Genomic DNA, 22,931 nt, shown 5'->3' on the forward strand with positions numbered 1-22,931 from the left:
TTGTTTTACAATGAAATTTATTTTTTTGGAAGAGTTCACAAACTCCCATTTACAAGTCAGATGGGAATAAAGGAAGCTGTACCTTACCAAGTCCAGAATCTCTCAGGTTTTTTGTTTTATTTTTTTATTTTGAGACAGGGTTTCTGTTTTGGACTCACTTTATAGACCAGGCTGGCCTTGAACTCACAGAGATTTGCCTGCCTCTGCTTTCCAGAGTGCTGGGATTACAGGCGTACACCTGTTTTTTTAAATTAACTTATTTTTATTTTATGTGCATTGGTGTTTTGTCAGGTCCCCTGGTAGTGGAGTTACCAACAGGTGTGAGATGCCATGTGGGTGCTGGGAATTGAACTCAAGTCCTCTGGAAGAGCAGCCAGTGCTCACAACCATTGAGCGGTCTCTCCAGCCCTCTTGCCTTGTTTTCTTGAGACAGGGTTTTGATACATGGCCCTAGCTGGGTTGGAATTTGTTCTACAGCCCAGGCTTGTGGCAGTTCTTCTACCTCTGCCTCTTAACTACTGGATTTCAGCCTTGAGCCACCACATTCATTTTGGTTTGTTTTGAGACAGGGGCATGTTACGTAGCACGTTTGCCTTGAACTCATAACAATCTCTCTACCCCAGCCTTCCAAGTACTGGGATTACAGGTGTGTGCCACTGTACCTAGCTTCTCTTGCCTTTTAAAAACTGAGTTAGGACTAGGAATGTTAAAGAAGGAAATGTCTGAAGCTCTAGTGAGGTCCTTTTCTTTAGACTTTGGTTTCTTCCTGCTAACAAGGTGGGGAGGGCATGAAGAAGAGACTTGCCTTCACTGACCGGTGGGAACGCTACAGTGCAACACTGGGGCTGCCGACAGAAGGCAGAAAGTCAGAGCCCTCTTGATGACTGGAGGCGAAGGACTCACTAAGTGAGGTAGGATTAAGGGCTTCTCGTTCATAGCTCTTAGAACTGACATGATCCTTTATCCCTTTTTTCTAAGCACAGAGACCACTCCAGGACTGCTCTTACTTGCTGCTCCACAGTCAGGGCTCTCAAAGGGCTTTCCTCCGATCCTGACAATGGGATGGCCACCAGCTTCCTATCCATCTTCCAGTCAGGTTTCCCAGGATAGAGGACCTAACTCAGTTCTATCCTGGAGACAACCTAGGTTTCGAATCCTCATCTATTTCTACTTACTTTCATTCCTTCAATTCCCTCATTCACCCATCCAGTCAGTGTCTGTCTGTATGTGGTAAAGGTCAGAGGACAGGGGTGTAAAGGTCAGAGGACAGGGGTGTAAAGGTCAGAGGACAAGGGTGTAAAGGTCAGAGGACAGGGGTTCAGCCTCCAGTTGCCTGGCTTGGTGGCAAGAATCTTAAGCTGCTGAGCCACCTTGAGCCCAAATCCTCCTTTTACCGCATCTTTGCTGGTACCAATACTCTGGTCCTCAGTTTCCTTTTCTACAAAGAGAAAGATGTCACAGATCTCAGCGTGTCATGAGGAGTGGATGAAATAACAGCAAATGTCTAGTACGGCTCTTGTGGGACTCCTCACATGCATGTAAGGCTTTTCAGTATGGGTCTTCCTGGACAGCTGCTTGAATTCTATGCGTACCTTCCTCCAGGGCGTGAGACAGCTTCTGAGAGCGTAACTATGGCAACTATGTGAATGCAAAGATCTCTCTTATACGTTCCCATTCCCAACCTCAATGTAACCAAGCACGTGGAGTTCTGCTGCAGTGGATAGCTGGTCTGCCTCAGGCTAGACAACATACAGCAGCCATTCTGAATTAGTATTCCAAATTTATTTACATCTGGACATCTGTGGGTTTTAACTAGTCCCTTAAAGCACAGGCATTTCACTTCTTCTGGGCTTGTGCTCTGGCCCGCTGAATCTTGTCAGCTGTGGCCCCGTCTGTAGCTCCAGTGCAGTGGGACAGAACTAGGCTCAGTTCCGTTTCATTCCGGTGCTCAATGGCCACATCTGCAGCCTGAGCCACGTCCCTGTGGTTTGAGCAGAAAGGGAGATGGTGCTGGGTCTGTTTAAGGGCACCAACCTTGCCTCTTCTCCGCCCACTCTTCCGCCACCTCACACACACAGCCTTCATCAGACTCACCCAACAAGAAGCAAAGCCTTGACCTTCTGCTCAGGGCCCACCCGTGAAGCATACTTCTTGGCCTCGTATTTGTTGTGTTGTTTCATGCAGATCTCTACAAAGGGCTTTGCAAGACAGGGAAGACAAAGACTAGTGCTTTTCCCTCTCTTAGGAGCAGAAGCCCAGCGGACACATTGCTCATAGGTACAAGTCAGTGTATCTAGTTCCCTTCCCATCTGTGCAAAACAATATGGAGCATACCTTCTTACACCAGAAACAAGAGAACTCGGGACCTATCAGAGACTCGAGAATTATCGTTATGCTTCTACTCCACCAACCCCACTCCCGCCCCACAGTCGGTGTTTCTGCCTCCTGTCCTCTAAGGTCTTGTATCTTCTCTCAGGCTGCCATCAGGAAACTTGCCCTCCATAAGTCTGAAGCATCCTTTAACATCTCCCACTGCCTCAGAGACGGACCTCTCTGGCCCTTCTGCGCTCAGGCACACAGTGCTCCCCCCACCCCCCACCATAGTCTTTATAAGGTAAAACAACTCCTCTCACCAGTAGGTAGGAGGCAGGCTTGGGCCTGTCCATCTGAGTTCCCCCACACAGTATATGTGTCTGCCCATATTCACATGGCACAAGAAGTACTAGCCAGGAACACAGGACAGTGGACTGGGTGCACAAATGAGCCATCATCCCCACCTCCCTTGCCTGAGCCCCTCCCAGGACTTTCTCACTAGTGGGAGGCATAGGGAGGACTCCTGCCTTACCAGGTAGCCAATCGGTGACTTCTTGCTCTTGGAAAACTTTTCCAGCTCCTCCCAATCTTCCAAATCCGCCAGGGCAGCCAGCTTTAGCCACCAGAGCCTGCGGGGAAGCTGGGATCAACATAGGTATGCAGGAAAGGCACATGGTCCTAGGACTACATATAGCTGGGACCCTCACCCACCTCTTGTCAGGTATGCGAAAGTCACGTGCCAGCTGCTCTGCACGCTTGTTGTGGCCTCCGAGGATAAGAGTGGTGACTGTGTCGTGTAGGGACAGGTCTAGGAACTGGCCCCCCAGCTCATCTTCTAGACGTCGCTGTAGCCGCAGGAGCCTCATTTGATCCTCTGTGGCCTGGAGACCCAAATGAGGCAGGTTATGGATCAAGGCCAAGGAAGGAAGGGCAAGAAGGCAGGACAGGAAGCTCTTAGAAAAGGCACTCAAACCTTTGCTGCAAATTCATTCTTGGCCTTGTAGAAGGCATCAGCTGCTGTCTGCAGAGCTGCTACTCGCCCCTCAATACGCTGCAGACAAAGGTATGCTGAGGTCACAACACATTAATTAGCCTTGCCTCTGTCCACCCTTGTGCCCAGAGTCACCCTTATCCACTAGGGGCACCCTCTTGCTGTTCTAGAGATGCTAGCTCCTTCGACACCAGTTCCAGCCATATCCTAGCCCCATGTTCTCAGTCCTCAACACTTGTGACCAGAAAGGGTGCAAGCAAACGCAGAGGGAGAGGTCTTTGGTGAAAGAACCAAACAGCAACTAGCTCACAGGCCCCGCCTCCGGGTGGCCCGCAGACCTCCTCCGCGGCATAGCTGGCTCTGATGTGGAAGCTGCCCAGCTCCTGGTGGTTGTCGTCCTGGTTGTAGAGGTCCTTCAGGGTGTCCAGCTCCTGATGCTTACAGAACTGGGTCATGGGAGGAGATTGGCCAGCAAGTCAGCGCAAGGGCTCAGAAGGCTCCAGCCCTCCCCTCCCCTCCCCACGTACCTACCTGTCGATACAAACTCAAGGCCATAGGCTGGTTCCGGAGAGTCATGAAAAAGTCTCCTCGGTTTAGTTCATTCTTCAGGTGCAGCAGCACTGTAAACACTGAGATGTAAAGCAGGCGGGGCCTCCAGCTCAGCTCTGCACAGCACAGGGCTCACTCACCTCATGATCCTAGTGCTCCCCGGCCCTCACCCACACCCCGCTCACCCAGGTCAGTGTCCCCACTCTCAATGGCCTTGCTCAGTGCTAATTTGCTCCTCTTCATCTTTAGGAGAAGAGGTACCTGCTCCCCCGACCGTGGCTCATACTCCAGCAACTGTGAGGTGGGGCGGAAGGCAAAGAGAGGCACTTGCGTAAGGGCCTGGAACACGCACACTGGGGTGTCTGGGAGAGGTAACATAACCACACCTTAATGGCCAGTTCAGTGCGGCCACAGCCATAGGCCCGTGCAGCGATGTCAGAATATGACACACCAGGCGTGTCACCCAGCTTCTGATTAATAGCCCGTGCTACGTCCTCATCTGAGACATCTTTCTGCTGCACCTGGAAGTATGTATGTGGGTGTCACAAAAGTGTGCATGCCATCCCTTACCTGCCCAGTCCCACAGGACCTCTAGCAAAGCCCACCTTTTCCTTCCATGCTCTGTATTCCCTGTTGTATCAGGGCCTGAGGTTACCTCACATCCCATGCCCTTGCCTTGTAGCACGCCCAGTGGGCTAGGATCCTGCTGACACCTTGTACTTCCGGAAGGCGCAGGTACTCGCATATCTGGATGGCCAGGGGGTAAAGCCTCCGCAACACAAGCCTGACAAGGGAGTAAGGAACACAAGGGGTGAGGCAAGGTGAGGTAGAGTAGGCAGAATGGCCCCAACCTGTCTTAGGCCTCCCAGTGCTAAGAGCTGAGTGAGGAGTAGTACCCACAAGACCCCACAGAAGGCTGTAATATGACCCATCCTTGCCCTCCTATAGCGCCCCTGGGCTTCTGTACCTGTCCAGCAGCACCTGGATGGTGAGCTGCTTGTATCTGTTTTCCTTGGTTAAGGATCAGTTGGTATAGCCCTGTTTGCCAGGGACCTGCAGGCCACATCTCCTGCCCCTTCCCCTGCCTTGCCAGCCATAAGCACCCTCACACGACACATAGGATACTGGCTATAGGTCAGAGGGATCCCAATGTGGTAGTCCCTAATAGCATTGAGCACTCGAAGGTCCTGACACATATGTACAAAACTGTCAGGTGGAAATCTGTCAAGGAAACACTTTCCAAACGAAGCTGCCTGAAAAGAACCAAAGGGCAATGGAAAAGAAGTTCCCTTGCTGCCCAGCCCACCCCACTTCCAGCCCACCCTCTCCCCAACCCCCTCCAGGCCAACCCTGAGCAGACTCTTCTGCATGTCCGGCTGGTGCTCGTGCCCTGCGGCCTCAATGCACTGCTGCACAGCCTGGATGAGCTGCCCCAGCTCCTGGATCTCCCGCAGGTACTCATCCGCTTTCTGACTTTCTTTCTGTGGGGAGAGGCCCAGAGATGGAGCACCACAGGGAGAAGCCCAGAGATAGAGCACCAGAGGGAGAGGCGGAGCACCACACGGAGAGGTGGGGCACCACAGGGAATGCCCACTCTGGTCCCTAGCCTCTTGGGACCACACAGTTCAAATGGAAATGACTTGGAAAGCACCAACTTGAATAGAGAGGCCTTGCTCTTCCTAGCCAGTTCACGTGTGCTAGCCTTGGCCAGCTCAAGCTACCCTTGTCAGGTAGCACCTGCCTTATCACGGTGCTCAGGCAGGGGCAAAGGGTTAGTGTAGTCAAAGAGGAAGGAAGAGCGTATTTCAGGAGTCTTAGAAGTTGCCCAGAACTAACCTCATATTCCTTCTGGGCCTCCAACAGCAGTGCTCCAGGGGCCATGGAGGCAATTTTGAAGATCTCCTCACTGGCCACTAGAGGAGGAGTGTTTGAGCAGTGAGAAGAAGCATGAAACTTCTCAGTCCTCCCCCTGATCCCCAGATCCTGCTCTGGGCCACTGGCACAGGACAGTATGGTAGTCTGTGGTCAGGAGCACCTGCCCTGGGTCACACTGGACCCTGGTAGGAGCCTCACCTGGGACTTCATGCAGGAATTCATGGGTGCTGCGGGAGAAGATGCGGACCCCATCAAGCTCAGGCACTAAATAGGAGTCCTCATCTAGCACAAACCTGAGTTTAGTCAAGGCTTCTAAGAGCATCCAAAGATAGCACAACCTCCATTTCCCTCCCCTCTCCCAGCCCACACAGGAAGTTCCAAGGATACTGAATGCTTTCAGGCGCATTGCCCACCACCATCAGCCGCCTCTCCCAGGCCACCACAACAGCCCTTTCCTTGCTTCGAGGACGGCTACACCTACGGGCAACATTAAATACACATCTGGGACACTGGAGACATCTGACCCACAGCCATGTCTTCTCCATCACTGCTTTCACCCCTTTCCCTGGGGTCAGCCCTGAACACACTGTGTCTCTGAGCCCATTTCTCTGGCTATATACCGACCTATCTGTTTGCTCCCTCTCACCAGTCAAGTGGCCCACGGAAGACAATGGTTTCCTTTACGTGCTGGCAAAGAGAATGCCTGAGCTCCACTTAGTGTGGCCAGAAGACAAGATGACTCAAGCTATCCCAGGAAGCGAGGCTATGTCCTAACCCCACCCTTAAAGAACGCCTCTGTCCTCACCAGACCATCTGCTTCGGGGGTGCCCGGATGTTGCAGTTGAACTCACACAGCTTCTCCTGAAATGGCACAGCATGTCACGGCCCTGTCCCAGCATCCTGCTGTTCAACAGTCATTCTGATGTTGAAAAGCCATGACCCTATCCACAATAGATCTTCCTTGGACATAGCACAGTATCCCTTGCTGTTCCAGAACCACACCTTCAGTGATGCTGTCCCCATCCAGATGTAGCCTGTATCTGTGAAGAGTGCCAGGTAACGATACGTGAAGGACACAGCCATCTGCAGGAAGCTGCTCACTCCTGGGGCCAGGCCAGCAGGTGTCTGGAACAGGGCCAAGGAGGAAACAGAGGAACTGACTTCTCAGTGCCTTCCCACTGTTGGCCAGCCCTTCCGTTTCATTTCCACTTAGGTGCTCACCACTGTAGAGCAAGTGGCATGATCCAGAAGGTAAAGATCAGGCCCTACAGCCAGAAGAATGTGCGTTACTCGGTCGTGGCACAGGGTGGTCCAACATGAAGGTGCACTCTGCAGACCTGTGACGGGAAAGAGGAAACCCTGGGAAGACAGAGCCCACGGTTGTCTGTCTCTGCTGGTCCCAGTCTGGAGGCACGTCTGTGGTACTGAAGGGCTCTCGTAAGTATCAGGGCTTACCTGGCACCTCTGGCATCCGACGGAGCTTGAGGTCACCCACATTGGCACTCAGAGTGAAGCGATAAGCCCCTGTAAGGATGGCCACCCCAGAACCAAACTCAGTGTGAAAGATGCGGGCATCCAGGACACGGTTCTGAAGTACCTCCTAACAAAGGGACCATGGGTTAAAAACTCCACAGGTGATGAGGCCCACCTTCCCGCCTCAGGCTCCTGCGGCCCCTACATTGCCCATGCTGAAGTGCCTCCGGAAGTCTCCATGAAGTCCATAAACCAGCACTACGCCATCTTCTTGCACACAGAGCAGCTCCTCCTCAGTCGACCAGCCGAGGGCCACCACAGGCCCACTCTTCCACTGAAGAGGAGAGAGGTTGCTACAGCTTTCCTTGGAATCAGCCAGCCCTGCCCATCGCACAGAGGGTACCCGCCCCATGCTTACCACTAAGTTGGCCAGTGGCATGCCAGAAGCAGAGTAGATCTCCAGTACTGGCCGCATGCTGGCAGCTTTCTCTTTTCTCCAACAGTTCCTCAGTAGAGCTGCAGTTTGGAAAGAGACTTCTGTCCTAGATCCTCAGGCCCCATGTGAGGCAGGCCTGCTGGATCATTTCTCTACACCCAAACCATGAAAACTGAGCCTCATGAGGACTCAAACTAAAAGCATTTTAGCAAGGTGGATTGGCAGAGAACAGCCTGAAAGCAACCCTCTGGGACCCTGCAGTATGTAGTAGAAATAGTGGGGTAGCATACCAATTGGACCCCCATAGGGCGCAGCAGCCACCAGGCAATCCTTGAGTTCCTCCTGCAGGTTCCAGTCCATGCTGTACAGTTCATGCTTCCTAGCCACAGAGAAAACCGAAGTCAGCGTCCTTATGATCCTGTATCTGGACAGGATAAGCCCCAGAGCAATGCCTGAAGCTACCGTGCGTCCTCTGCAGGGAGCAGGGAGAGTCCTCCCCAACCCCCACAAGAGGCAGAGAGGGGAATGACTAGACACCGACCACATCACATAGGCCTGGGACACGGCAAGGCAGGATGTAGCTTTCAAGGCCAGTGTCCAGTATTGGTAGAGAACGGCAAAAGGGACAGGAAAAGTGGATATTACTCTACAACACCGAAAGAAGACACAAAGAAAAAGGCTATCTTTTGTGTATCTCAGTGGTCTTCTAATTAACAATTGGGGACGTGCTCACCATTGCATTTGACACCCCTCTTGGGGCTGTAGTCGAAATAATTTAAGGTAGTTGGGTGTAGTGGTGCATCCCTTTAGTCCCAGCACTCAGGAGGTAGAGGCAAGCAGACTGATGTGAGTTCGAGGCCAGCCTGGTCTACAGACAGAGGCTACCTGGGACTACTACACAGAGAAACCCTGAGTCAGCCATGGTAGCTACGCTCTGAAAGCCTAGCACTTGAAAGGCTATGACAAAGGTATTATTTCAAGTTCAAGCTCAACCTGGACAACATTGTTAACTTCCAGACCAAGCTTGAACTTCAGCATTAGACCTGTCTACCTCCTCCTGGCATAAAACCCCCAGGCTTATATTTTGGAGAAAGAACACAACTGTTACTAAGAACTGTGCACCCACCACTTAAAATCTGAAATGCTTTGTGTGATGGCTACTCTTGCTTGTCAACCTGACTAAATGTGGAATTAACTAAAACCCAAATGGCTGGGTACACCTGTGAGAGTCTTTTATTTTTGATTTGTTTTATTTTTCTTAATTAAATCCTTCAAAGTGGAAAGACCCACTTCTAATCCAGACTTTTGAGGTAGGAAGATACATCTTTAATCTGAGCCATACCTTCTGCTGGAATCCTATATAGAGGACATGGAAAAAGGAATCAATTAATATCTCTCTCTCTCTCTCTCTCTCTCTCTCTCTCTCTCTCTCTCTCTCTCTCTCTCTCTCTCTCTCTCCCCCTCCCTCCCTCCCTCCCTCCCCCTCTCTCTGCCTGCTCTTGCTCTCACTAGCAAAGCCATTCCTCCACTGGCATTAGAGCCCACTCCTTTGGGATTCCAGCTTGTACTGTAGACCAGCTGAGACACTCAGCCTTGTGGACTGAGCACTACTGGATTCTTGGACCTTCCATTTGTAGGCAGCCATTAGTGGATAAGCTGACCCTGTAAGCCATTCTAACAAATCCCATATATATATATAAAATAAATATTTAGCAAGTGGTATAAATATACTTATATATTCTATTCTATGTCTATCCACCTATCTATATATGGATTTATTATAAAAATTCTGTTCCTCTTGAGAAAACCCTGAGTAATATACTTTGAAATCTTATTTTTCTAGAATGTTGTTTCAGATTTTGGAGGTTCAGATTAAATGACCAACTGGCTAAGTCTACAGAAATAGTCTAACTTACAAAGAACTCTGAAATATTTATCTTATCTCAGTTTAAATGAGAGACACTCAGCAAAGCAGTCTACAGGACAGTAAGAGAACTCAGCAGGACAACCGACACATGTCAGCCCACGTTCTATGGTGGGAGATTTTTCCATCCACAGTAAGACTCATATATGAGTGAAAAGAAAAGGAAAGGAGTGGAGGCTGGGGGTGTACAGAGGGGGCTGGAGTGAGGAGGAGGAGGAGGAGGAGGAGGAGGAGGAAGAAGAGGAGGAAGAGATGAAGGGTGAGAGAATGAATGAAGAATGAAAACGATTAAGCAAGCACTTTCAACTTGTTTCTGTTTTTACTTTTCGGGGAAAAAAAAGGGTGGGGGAAAAAAAAGGGTCTTACTGGCTGCCCTGGCTCTTGGTATGTAGCCTAGGCTAACCTAGAACGTACAGCTTCTTAACTTGCCAAGTAATGGATAAAAGCATACACCCACCACACCTGGTTTATAAGTTTTTAACTTTTAAAAGATTTCTAGCCATACCAGGCCTGGTGGCACAGGCCTTTAATCCCTAGAACCCAGGAGGGAGAGGCAGGAGGATCTCTGTTTTGAGGCCAGCCTGGCTTATATAGTGAGTTCTAGATTAGCCAGAGTAATAGACCTTGTCTTAAATAAAATAAATTAATATTTAAAAGTAAACAAAATATGATATGTTTTGATAGAAATAACTTTAAAGATATTTAAGAATACCAAATTTTCCTCACGAATACAGAAGACATGGTTAAATATTGTAAGATGACCCACAAATACACAACAATTCTAACAAAATCCTTCCCAGTATTTTCTTTACAGAAATGTATACATCGAGTCTAAAGTTCACAATTGGAAAAGAGATTCTTGGAAGCAAAATAATTGGAGGTATTTAAGAGCATCTAAAAATATAAGAATATATACACACATACATACATGTGTATATATCAGATATAAAACATACTATATAAACTAAAGTTAATTTTTTGTTTTGTTTTGTTTTTAGTTTTTCAAGATAGGGTTTCTCTGTGTATCCTTGGCTGTCCTGGACTCACTTTGTAGACCAGGCTGGCCTCGAACTCACAGCGATCCGCCTGCCTCTGCCTCCCAAGTGCTGGGATTACAGGAGTGCACTACCATGCCCAGCTAAACTAAAGTTAATTAAAACTACTCTCTGCCAGACATGTTTGCAGAGCAGGAACTATTGTGGACTTGCTTACCCTGACTTGGCAGAGTGTGGCCGTCGACTCTGCCTGCATCTAAGTTGCCCATTTTTAGGCAGGTTCTGATTTTGGCAGGAATGAGGACATTTTGCCCAGTGGCTGGTTTGCCACTTTTGAAGCCATGTCTATAAGGAGGTCAGAAAGCTGGAGTTGAGGCTCCAACGTTTTAAAGTGTATTGGGTCAGGCAGTAAACCGTCTTAAGTCAATTTGTACATTTGTACATTTTGGAAGCTGCTAACCCACACTGCTGGTTCACTCAGGAATTTAAGTCTCTGAGGGGCATTGAAGACAAGATAGTATAGTCTTACAACCAAGTTTAGTTGTTTAGGGGATAAGATCATTTTGGATCAAGATAAAGAAGTTAAGCTATTAGAGTTGAGCTAGGATAGATATTGAATTTCATTTGAAAATTTAGACCCAACAAGACAGGAAAGACACTTCAAATGGGACTAATGCAGATGGCCAATCCACTATGAATGGAGCATGTATAGAACTCATTAGTCTCGTGATTATCACATGGTTCTCCCTGCTGTACGTAGTTTGTGTTACACATATGTGATAAAATAAATGTTGTTTTTTTTTTTTAAACCTACTGTCTGGGGGCAGGAATGAGAAGGCAGATGCGGGCTGGGAGAAGGCCCATGGTTAAGAGCTCGTACTTCTCATGCAAAGAACCAGAGTTCTCTTCCCAACACCCACACCATGCGGCTCACTGTGACCTGGAGCTCTGGCTCCAAGTGACCGTACTCCCTCTTCTGCACTGAGGACGCCTGTACTCACACATGCACAGCCCTCCATAGCTAACACTCTTTAGAAATAATCAAAATTAATCTAAAGAAAAAGTGAGGTACCATGGTACATGCTTTTAATCACAGGACTTGAGAGTGAGGCAGGCAGCTGAGACTCAAGGCCTGGTCTACATAGGGCAAGGGTTACACAGTAAGACCCTGTCTCAAAAACAAAAACCTAAAACAAACCAACAAACAAACAAAAACAAATCAACGCAAGAGGAAAAAGACCTGGGAAAGGAGCACATGATGATGGCATTTCCAACTGGTAGAGTATCCTGGATGGTGGTATGCAGACCCTCAGCACCACGCCCGGCCTACGCAGTGCTGCCAAGTGAGAGCAGGGCTTCATGCATGTTGGGCAGGCATGCTCACCGCTGAGCTACACCCCAGCCTGGTCCAGCTGTTCTTTTTTTTTTTTTTTTTTTTTTTTTTTTTGGTTTTTCAAAACAGGGTTTCTGTGTGTAGCTTTGGCTATCCTAGACTCACTACATAGACTGGGCTGGCCTCAAAATTTCAGAGATCTGCCTACTACTGCCTCCTGAGTGCTGGGATTAAAGGCAATTAAAGGCATGTGCCACTATGGCCAGCTCGGGTGTTTCGTTGTTGTTGCTGCGTTTGAGTGTGTATGTGCATGTGTGCACCCATGCAGAAGTGAGAGGACAACTCTCAGGAGCTGAGTGTTACCCCATCATGTGGGTTCCGGGGATTGAATTCAATTCATCAGGCTTGGTGGCAAGTGCCTTTACCCACTGAGTCACCTTGCTGGTTCCTTGTTTAGTTCTTATAGAAGGAACAAAATCACTTTATCCAACACCCTTGGACTTAGCCCAAACCTGGAAAACACTTTTTAAATGCCCACAAAAACTAGGCTAGTTAAATAAACTGCAATGTGCATAATATTCTGGAGAATATTGCGTGGACACTTATCATGGGTCCTGACAAAATAACCTCTAACAAATCTGGCTACGTAACAAGCTATAACTTAGCATAAACTGTATGAGCTTGCTTATTAATTTATTTACATACTTTTTAAACTTAATTTTTTAAAAAAAAGTACGTGTGTGTGTGTGTGTGTGTGTGTGTGTGTGTGTGTGTTACATATGTGTCTTCTGGTCTGCCTACAGAGGCCAGAAAAGGGTGTTGGAGCCCCTGGAACTGGAGTTACAAACAGCTGTTAGCCACCATTTGGATGCTGGGAATCAAACCTGGGTCCTCTGGAAGAGCAGCCAGTGCTCTTCACCACCGAGCCAGCTCTCCAGCCACCCTTCCCCTTTTGATGATAGATAGGCTAGCCTCCTGCTTCTCTCTCCTCCATGCCAAGTCACATAGGGCTTGAAAGGATTTAAATATCTATACACCTTATACCTTGTTACTAAAGTCACTGCATGCCAGTTATAAACTGTCGGCTATTCAGTCCCCAATCCCATGCTCTACAACGATGGCCTTCGAGCCTTTCTTTCAGGAGGCCCAACGTGAAGCTTTCCTAGTGGAGGCACCAGAACACCAGAAGAGCAGCACACTTGACAAGAGCCTGCTGCCAGCCACGGGGTATGAGGTTACCCGGTGGTGGCGCTCAGCTCCAGTCATGTGCACATACCTGGAAGACCTGCTTAGGTCCTTGTCACCTTCTTGGGGCTCTCCGCAGACACTGCTCTCCAAGCTTTCTGCTCACATCAGGCCACCCACTTGTCTGTACACCTACATGTCTGCTACATCCATGCTCTGCATGCTAGTATGTTTCTAGTACCTCCCTTTACATGCTATCCATCCAGCCTTTGGGTGTGGCTTGCCTTACGGATGCTGTGCTCCAGGTCTCCCACCTGTCCCTACATCTCCACTCTTGTATGTTCATATCTTGCTTGGACTGCTACCTAAATCATGACCTGAAGAACAGGAAGCTTCTAGGACAGGTCTAAGATAATCTCTTGTAGCTACATGGTTGCTTTGCTAAAATTCAGCACAACTTTAATTTTGTGGGTTTTAAAAATTACAATTGAGTATGCCAGCACGGCATATCTCATGTGGAAGTTAGGGTACTGGTTGGGAAACAAAGTGATTGTGAAACCTAAATAGGGGTATGCAGTTAGGTCCAGTCCAGATGAAACTGACAATTTTGGAGCCTTTCTTCCTGGTGAGAGAAGCTTTCATCTCATGTACCAGCTACCCTCAACCTGAAAACTCTATCACAATCTCATCTGCAGGAGATGCAATGGAAGTCTCCCTGTCCAAAGCTGAGCTGCAGGAGATGTGACAGAAGTTTCCCCGTCCAAGGCTGAGTGTTTAAAACAGGTCCTCACTATGGCACCATTCTCAAGGTCCAACCTGCAAGATTACACTGGACTTTGAAGAGGCAGAGATTGTTCTTATTGGAAGACATAAATATGCTGGGTGGATTTATCTTTCTTGCCTATGCTGCATTTGCCAGCACCCAGGGTCTCTTGACTCTTAGAATGCTTCATTCACCATTGCAGCATTCTGCACAGTACTGCATCTCATCAAAGGCTCACATCACAACACAGTGTTAAGAAGTCAGCTCTGGGGCTGGAGAGATGGTTTAGAGGTTAAGAGCACTGACTGCTCTTCCAAAGGTCATGAGTTCAATTCCCAGCAACCATATGGTGGCTCACAACCATCTAAAATGAGATATAGTATGAAATCTAGTGCTCTCTTCTGGTGTGCAGGCAGAATATTGTATACATAATAAAAGGAGGGGGAGGAGGGGAAGGAGGAGGAAGAGGAGGAGGAGGAGGAGGAGGAGGAGGAGGAGGAGACGACAACGACGACGTCGTCGTCAGCTCTGGACCACAATCCAGTTGGTCTTGCCATATATTCCACACACATAAGAAGCAACTGAATGTGTCAGCCTGTTAGCGGCTGTGATAAACACCTGAGAGAAATAGATTAAAGGAAGACAGACTTGCTTTGGCTCACACAATCTGTGATGGTCCGAATGAGAACATATTTGAATGTTTGGTCCCTGGTTAGTGGAACTGTTTGGGATGGACTGTAAAGAGTGGCCTTGTTGCAGGAGATAGATCACTGAGGGGGTGGGCATTGAGGTTTCAAAAGTCCGTATCAGGCCCAGTCTTGCTCTCTCTGCCTCTAACTTGTGGATTGTAAGGTGAACTCGTAGCTAAATGACTGCATGCCAGCTGCCAAGCTTCCCACTATGCTGGTCAGAGCCGCCATGATCTACTCCCCCGCAAGCCTAGCTAGCAACCAAGCCCCCATAACATACACAGTTTATGAAGAATATTTCAAATCCAAACCACAGCACCTAGCTAACATGATAAAGTTACAGCACAAACTGGAAGTCAAACTACCTTAAAAGAATGGGGTTCTGCCTTCTGCTTTGATCAGAGACTATTACAAGGCATGGCTTCCTCCACAGAATACACGAGACCCGGGTCAGGGTAGAAGTGAGAGTGTCTCCTTATTAGTAGTAGCTTCTCGTCCTGGAAATGTGGTCTGTTGGCTTTCAGAGCTGTCTTCAAGGAGCAGATACTTCCACCAGGAGATTCGACAACAGTTACTGAATTACTGAATTGCCACCTTGAGCTATTCCGTCAACAGGCATAAAAAGTGGGCTTAATTTACTGATTAAAGTGGGTTATTCTGCTTAAACAGGAAACTATGTTGTCAAGGACTATGCCTAAAATCCAGGGACTCCTTCATGGCATCTTGTGTTTTTATGTCCAACAGGAATGGTCAATAAAAACCTCCAGGAACCAAACACAGCAGCATGACTGAGAAATGAAGGCTCGGTCACTACTGGGGAAGAAAACAATGGCAAAGGCTGTGCTGGCTAAAGGCAAGCACAGTTACAGCTACAGGGGGTGTGCAGGTGCACACGAAAGCTGTAGATATCATCAACCGTGACCTTATGACTGATGATGAAAATGCGACTGGTGTCACTTTCCACAATTTCTCTAGACTTGTATGTACTATGTATGTGTATATATGGACACACCAGGACACACATCTTCCTCTCTTTCAAATTTTGATTTTTTAATGAAGGGTATGGGGCTGGCATATGGTGCACAGAAGGCAAGGAACAGGGACATGGTTATACAAGGGAATTATTTCTTCAGTGGGTTGAGAGTGACATCTAGGTCCTTCTATGCAATGAACTTCAGTTCTCTGGAAAGCACAAGATGAAAATATGGGGGGAAGGTGTGAGAAGACTTTGATTTTCATATTTCTGAAGTATTTGAATCATTCACAATTGTTTCATGTGACCTTTTACACGCTGAGCCTTTATCAGTAATATTGGATGTATCCAACTAAATAAGATCATAGGAGTCCACATAAAATTGGGAGCATGGGTCTGCAGTCCTCCCAATCTGCCCACTGCATAACCTTCACAACAGCACTCTGCAGCCTCGGCACAGGTACAGATGGTTCTATATCAACCAGGTGTAACACAGGACAAGAGTAAGGTTGTTAGACAAAAGAGAAGAGCAAAAATGAAGTGACTGTCCTAGCTAAATGGAGAAAAACCCATCTGTAAAGAGAGTTCTACATGCTTGAGAGGGTTTCAGAGCTGTCTGGATTCAATACAATACGAGGTAGAGTACTTCTAGACATGCACTGGAGTTGGGTGGGACAGGCAGGGAGGCACTAAGAGGGACATAATCACGTGAGGACAAACTGCTGAAACTGGGAAGTCAAGTGCTCACTTACGTTCCTTTGCTGGGATGGACAGGAGGCCATTGAGCCAAAGCTTCCAAACAACCACTGAGGACTGTGGTCCAGGGGCTCACCAGCAACACAGACCAGGAGAGAAGGAGGAAACGCCAGGCATAAAGGAAGTAAAGGGCATGCAGGAGGAAGGTAGGGGAGAGAAAAGCAACAACGGATGGATCACCCCCAAAGCCTACGCGGTAGACAGTGTTCTTGGGGACAGCACATGCTGCGCCTCTTGGGTGGGTAGAGATGGGCAGCACGGAGGGGAAAGTCTCAGGAAAGCCTAAGAGTAGAGCTTCCATGAGGACAGGCCATCCCTCAATGTAGAAGGCTAGTTATATTATTTTTTTCTATTCCACATCCCAAAAATGGCAATCTCCTGGGCAGCAATAAACAGATCCTAGATTCTAATCTGGGGAACCATGAAACCTAGTACTTCTGGTAGCCTCCACTCCAGCCCCTGCAATAATCAATAAGAAATCTCTGTGGCTACACAGGTAAACTTCTGGGGAAGTACTGTCCACCATGGTGTAAGAGCCCTGTGTGCAGCAAGCCAGGGCAGGGAAGCTTAGGAAGGAGTACATCACGTCTAGAACAATCCAACAATCTGTAGGCCCTAACGAGGCCCACTATCACTTCCAAAACCCCTGCCTCCAGCTAACTCAAAGATAAACACTACTCAAGGACTCTTGAGAACTGTGGCTAATTTGTAAAATGGTGCGGCGGCTGCTGTGGAAGACAGTATGGCAGCTCTAAAAATGTAAACAGAATTGCCAGACAATCCAGTAACTCTATTTCTGGATATACACCCAGAAGAACTGAAACAGAAACAGAATCTGAAAGAGGGTTTTGTTCGTTCATTTCTTGTGTGTCCTCCCACATACTAAGCATGTACTCTACCAGCCCTTTTAAAGAGATATTTGTACATTCAAGATTATGGGAGCACTATTCTCCAGAGCCAAGGCTGAGAGCAGCACTGCTATGTCTAATGGCTGCCTGGCATTGGAATCCAGGGCCCACTGACTGCTGCTGACAAGACTGGTATTTCTGGGACCTGGGTACAGAGAAGAAAAACGTAGCCAGCCTTCACTCCTGGGAGCATAGCCTGTCCTCATGAAAGCTGAGCCTAGGCTCTTCCAAGAGGCTGCCTTCTGCTCACCTGCACCCCATGTCACCTGCTGATAGACTGGATAAGGGAAGTGCAGTGTGTATATACAACAAACTCTATCCTTAAAAACTAAAGAAATTGCCGGGCGTGGTGGTGCACCCCTTTAATGCCAGCACTCGGGAGGCAGAGGCAGGTGGATTGCTCTGAGTTCGAGGACAGCCTAGACTACATAGCGAGTCCAGGACAGCCAAGGCTACACAGATAAACCCTGTCTTAAAACCAAAATAAATAAATAAATAAATTATGATGTACACTATAACATTAACCTTGGGGATACTATATTAAGCTAGATAATCCAGTCACAAAAAACAAACAATAGATTTCATTTGCACAAATTACCTAGCATAGTCAAATCCAGAGAAAGAAGAATACTTAATGAGGAGTTGCTATTATTGGGTACAGAATTTCAGTTCTGATGAAAACAAATTTAATTGGCTGTACACCACAGTAAATACACTCAACACTATTGAACACTAGTTCAAGTTAAGATAAAGGGCTGGGAAAGCAGCTCATGTGTCAGAATGCTTGTCTAACATGCAAGAAGCCCTGAGTTCAACCCCCAGTACTAGATTAACTAGGCACAGTGGCACATGCCTCTATCCCTAACATTTCACAGGTGGAGGCAGGAAGGCCAGAAGGTCACCCTGGGCTACATTAAATCCTGTCTAAAAAAAAAACAAAACAAAACAAACAAAAAAAAAACAAGGAGGGCTGGGAAGCCAGCTCAGCAGTTAAGAACACTGGCTGTTTTTCCAGAATAGCCAGGTTCAATTCCCAGCACCCACATGTTGCCTTACAAATGTCTGTAAATTCAGTTCCAAGGGTCCTATTATCTTTTCTGGCCTCTGTGGGCAATGCACACATAAGGTACACAGGAATACCAGCAGACAAAACACTCATGAACATAAAAATAAGTAATGATGTTTTCTTTAAAAACAGGGCAAAATGCAAAAAAAAAAAAAATAGTTAAGATGACAGACACAATTTGGTATATATACTCAATGATGTTTTTATAAATATTCATGTTTATTCACAACGCAACAAGACTAAAATTATCTCCTCTTTTAACAATGGGACTACCCAGTATCAAAAAAAGTGAAGAGAAAAGAAAGAAAAAAGAGAGGTAAGACAAGAAAGAAACAAAGAAAAAAGAAGCCCTTATAAGAATAAATTCAGAGGGCTGGAGAGATGTCTCAGAGGTGAAGAGCGCCACCTGCTCTTCCAGAGGTCCTGAGTTCAATTCCCAGCAACCACAGCATGCAGCCACACATGCAGGCAAATACTATATGCATAACAAATAAACAGACCTTTAAAAAAATAATAAATTCAGAGGTATAAAAATGTGTCACCACTCTTCCTACTTTCACAAAAGGAAACTATTTCTAAGGCACCTTGAACACAAAGTGTCCAAAACTAAGTCCACAGGACTGGGGAGATGCTGACTCGTTCACTAAAGTGTTTTCTGCAAAAGTATAGACCTTGAACTTGCTCTGCAGCACCCACATAGAAAGCCAGGCGTGGTGAGTACAGTGCTGGGAAGGAGGAGACAGGTGGATCTCTGGGGACTGCCCAGCCTAATCAGCAAGCCCTCGGTCCAGAGAGCTTGCGTTAAAAATCAGAGTGACGGGTTCCTAAGGAACAACACCAACCCTCTTCCCTCTGCAAGAGCCATGTGCACCTACACACACCATAAACATAGACATAAACCTCACACACGCACAAGCCCATCCTCTTCTCTGCCAAATTCACTTGTTCCTCGATTACTTGCTTCCTCACAGCCTAAGTTCAGTATTCCCCACGGTAGCTATGATCAGAGGTTGAGTCCTTATCCTCGGTCTCATGTGCTGGCTGGAAGCCCTATGACTGGCAAAGGCCGAGACTATGTTTATCTTACTCATCAACACTGAGTCTGGCAAAGGCTGGGCCAAACTAGTGAATGGAATCAGCTCAAGGCGCAGTTTTAGAGTCGGGCGTGGTGGAGGCAGAGGCAGGCGGATCGCTGTGAGTTCGAGGCCAGCCTGGTCTACAAAGTGAGTCCAGGACAGCCAAGGCTACACAGAGAAACCCTGTCTCAAAAAAAAAAAAAAAAAAAGTTGCACTTTTAGGATTAAATTGGCTAAATTTCTAGAGCCCGGCAAGAGATGGTCACCCTTTCCTTTATTTACCTTTCCAAACCCAGCAAGTTCTTGAGAACACTAGTTCCAATGCAAAGACCTCTGCCCTACAGATGGGACCCAAGTGCACACTTGCTCACCCTCATTCACCCACTAGAAGCATAGATTGAGTCCTACATGAACACATGAACGAAACCAAACATCTGCTCTTAAAACATTTTCACACTGGTGAATAACCTAGACAATGCGTTTACATTTTCCTGTTTAAAAAGAAAAAAAATTGAGCCAGGGCTGGAGAGATAGCTCAGCTAGTTAAGAATACTAGCTGATCTTCCAAAGGACCCAGGTTCAATTCCCAGTACCCAATGGCAGTTTGCAACTGTCTGTAACTTCAGTTCTAAGTGATCCAACATCCTTACACAGATGTACACACAAACACCATACACACAAACACCAATGCATATAAAAAATACAATTAAAAAAACTGGGCCAAGATGGCTCAGCTTTATAAAGGCACTTGCTGCTAGCTTGATGACCTGAGTTCAATCCCCAGAACCCCCATGGTGGAAAGGAGAGAACTGACTCCTACAAGTTGTCCTCTGACCTTCACACATGTGCTGTGGCACACACACACTAAAAAATTCTATGTTTTGGCACATAAAGTCTACCACATACTTCCTTTGGATGTGTTAGGAGAGCTTTTCAGGACAGGGTTTCTCTGTGTAGCTCTGGAACTCACTCTGTAGGCCGGGCTAGCCTCTCTGTCCCTCAGCTTCCTCATCAGTAAGTTAGAATGAATCACAATCCTGATTCTATATGGTGGTGATGCTTAAGAAACTATATATAAGCCGAGTGGTGGTGGCGTCGGCGGCGACGGTGTCGGCGCACGCCTTTAATCCCAGCACTTGGGAGGCAGAGGCAGAGGCAGGAGGATCACTGTGAGTTCGAGGCCAGCCTGGTCTACAAAGTGAATTCAGGACAGCCAAGGCTACACAGAGAAACCCTGTCTCAAAAAACCAAAAGAAAGAAAGAAAGAAAGAAAGAAAGAAAGAAAGAAAGAAAGAAAGAAAGAAACGATATATAAGTACTTAGCACAGTGTCTGGTATATAAGAAAGTCCTATCAATTAACAAGTCCCAGCAAGGCTTAACACTTCTACAATTTCTATGATTTCAACACAGGTAAGCATGACACACTCAACACTCACATCTTCTGAAACATTATTTACACATACATGAAGCTAAGACATCATAAAATAAATAGAAGCTCTGTTATAATGAGGTAATTTTCTTGTATGCTCTGATTTTAAAAGTCTGCGTAGGCAACAGGTATTTTAAAAAATAATAATTAATATTTTATTTTTATTATTTACAGTTTTTTAAATATGCATTTTTAGACAGAGTTTTATTTTGCTCAGGCTGGCCTCCAACATATGAATATAGCCCAGGCTGGCCTGGAAATCCTGATCCTCCTGCCTCCACCCACCAAGTGCTGGGATTATAGGTGTGGCACCACACTCTGCTCACTAGTATTTTCAATGAGTGAAATTAACAACAATTCTTACTTGAAACTAAGCCTTTCAACTGCCTCATATTGTCTATGTGTCTGAGAGAAATTACGAATAAACAGATCCAAGAAATCTCTAAAAATTACCACAAGGCATTTTATGCTAGGAAATGCATCACATTGTAAATAACAAAACTCCATTTAAGCCGGGCGTGGTGGCGCACGCCTTTAATCCCAGCACTCGGGAGGCAGAGGCAGGTGGATCGCTGTGAGTTCGAAGCCAGCCTGGTCTACAAAGCGAGTCCAGGACAGCCAAGGCTACACAGAGAAACCCTGTCTCGAAAAACCAAAACCAAAACAAACAAAAAACAAAAAAACCTCCATTTAAAATATTTACTATGAGAATGGTACATAGTTTTATTAGCAGAAGTAAAGTCTATTGAAATAGGACATGAATGCAATGCCTTTGTTATCTTAAGGTGCATCAAAAAAACATTCTTTACAATTTTGTCGGGCAACTATTAGGTTTTGTTTGTTTCTGTTGTTATTGTTGTTTTGAGCCGGGATTTTACTATGTAGCCCTGGCTGGCCTGAACAGGCTATGTAGACCAGGCTGGTCTGGATCTCAAGAAATCTCCCCTGCCTCTGCTTCTGGAGTGCTGGAATTAAGAGGCATGGGCCACCACAGGCTGGTCAACTATTAGGTAACAAGCAGTGGTCTAAATATGCTCAGGAAATAAAGAGATATTCTTAGCCCTCAAGGAGCTTAGCAGTAGAAATCCATACAAATATTGCCCTCATCTGCCACATATAATAAAACTCTACCACTGGTACTGAAAGATGAGTAACATTCTTCAGTGTGATAAAGAGGTACTAAATAGCAATAGCCATAGAAGGAACTGTAGAACCATGCAAACACGGAAAACCATGAAATTGCATGGTGTGGCGAGGTCCTGCAATTCTGTACGGCTGGAACATGATTTGAGAAGGATGGTTGAGGTTAAATTAGAAACTGCTGAGTGAGAGATGAATAGAGGCTAACCAACTGATGTACGTTCCACAAGAGTTTATATCTTACAAAGCAAAGATAGCCAGAGAGACGCTAATTACCGTAATCACATTACTAGTTTAGCCTTGAGAAAGACCCACCGCTCAAGGCACTCCAACTCCGGTGAGTTGCTACTGCCTAGGGCTCCCCATTGGTGGTGTCCCCAAACTGAATTGCTTATCTACTCCTTTTTCTCAGCTTTGGTCAGTACTGTCACCCCGCCCGCTGTGGCGATCCCGCCCTCCCGTGAAAGCCCCCGTGGTCTGACTTCAGCAGCAGTTTCCGGAAGGAGACTGGCACTCGCTGTCGCCGCGGGCGGCCTCCCTCTACGTGATCTGAGCATCCTTCCGGAGGCCGAAAGACCTCAGTTTTGGGGTAGCTTCCGAGCTTGCCTCAGTTGGAGCAGAGGAAAGACCGGATTGCTGCCCTCAGGCAACCGTGCGTAAAGTGGCAGACGCTCGGGCGAGCCGCCGGAGGGGCGGACGCCAGCACCCGTAGTGACGGGGGGCGAGCGCCGCTGGCTCCGCCGGGAGAGTCAAACCAGCGGACAAACACGGTAAGCTGGGCAGTGGGCGAGAAGGCGGGGCGGCTGGCGGCTCACCGGTAAAAGGCAGAGTCCCCGAGTGGATTCCAGTTCGCAGTGTAACAGTCCATGTCTAGTACAGCTGGTGGCTAGAGGCACCGTGAAAACACCCGCCTAGCGCAAGCTCCAGGCCGCACTTCCGCTTCCGCCCTTCGGGGTCACGTGGCGAGGCCGCCATAGCGGCCATTAGCACTGTGGGCAAACAGCCCTGAGCTATCTTTCTGCCCCTGGCCTTTACCCGGGCTTCGCGTCCGCTCGG

General features: G+C 47.3%; 3 protein-coding genes across 3 annotated transcripts in view; 1 reads left to right on the forward strand and 2 right to left on the reverse strand.

Moving 5' to 3' along the window:
• On the reverse strand, positions 1–22,824 carry VPS16 (VPS16 core subunit of CORVET and HOPS complexes). Its single transcript, XM_084774216.1, has 24 exons — positions 22,691–22,824; positions 7,928–8,016; positions 7,620–7,717; positions 7,407–7,535; positions 7,184–7,328; positions 6,950–7,065; positions 6,731–6,853; positions 6,534–6,589; positions 6,116–6,205; positions 5,927–6,021; positions 5,690–5,766; positions 5,203–5,334; positions 4,979–5,106; positions 4,821–4,856; positions 4,529–4,637; positions 4,240–4,374; positions 4,039–4,147; positions 3,836–3,933; positions 3,643–3,750; positions 3,287–3,364; positions 3,025–3,194; positions 2,846–2,942; positions 2,095–2,198; positions 1–1,981 (listed from the first exon to the last, which is right to left on the reverse strand). The coding sequence occupies exons 1-24, from the start codon at positions 22,741–22,743 to the stop codon at positions 1,837–1,839; spliced, it is 2,520 nt and encodes an 839-aa protein (XP_084630342.1). The 5' UTR covers positions 22,744–22,824; the 3' UTR covers positions 1–1,836.
• TMEM239 (transmembrane protein 239) overlaps positions 15,556–22,931 on the reverse strand; it is a gene marked incomplete at its 5' end in the record, with an annotated part of 23,608 nt that continues 16,232 nt past the window's right edge. Inside the window, one exon of the mRNA XM_084774256.1 lies at positions 15,556–15,708. The remainder of the gene's footprint in view (positions 15,709–22,931) is intronic.
• The window catches only part of PCED1A (PC-esterase domain containing 1A), an 8,117-nt gene continuing 7,524 nt past the window's right edge, over positions 22,339–22,931 (forward strand). The window contains exon 1 of the mRNA XM_084774240.1: positions 22,339–22,645. The gene's annotated coding sequence lies outside the window, so the exon portion shown is untranslated. The remainder of the gene's footprint in view (positions 22,646–22,931) is intronic.

This window comes from Acomys minous, assembly GCF_964271855.1.
Source record: "Acomys minous genome assembly, chromosome: 3".
In the NCBI taxonomy this organism is placed as follows: domain Eukaryota; kingdom Metazoa; phylum Chordata; class Mammalia; order Rodentia; family Muridae; genus Acomys; species Acomys minous.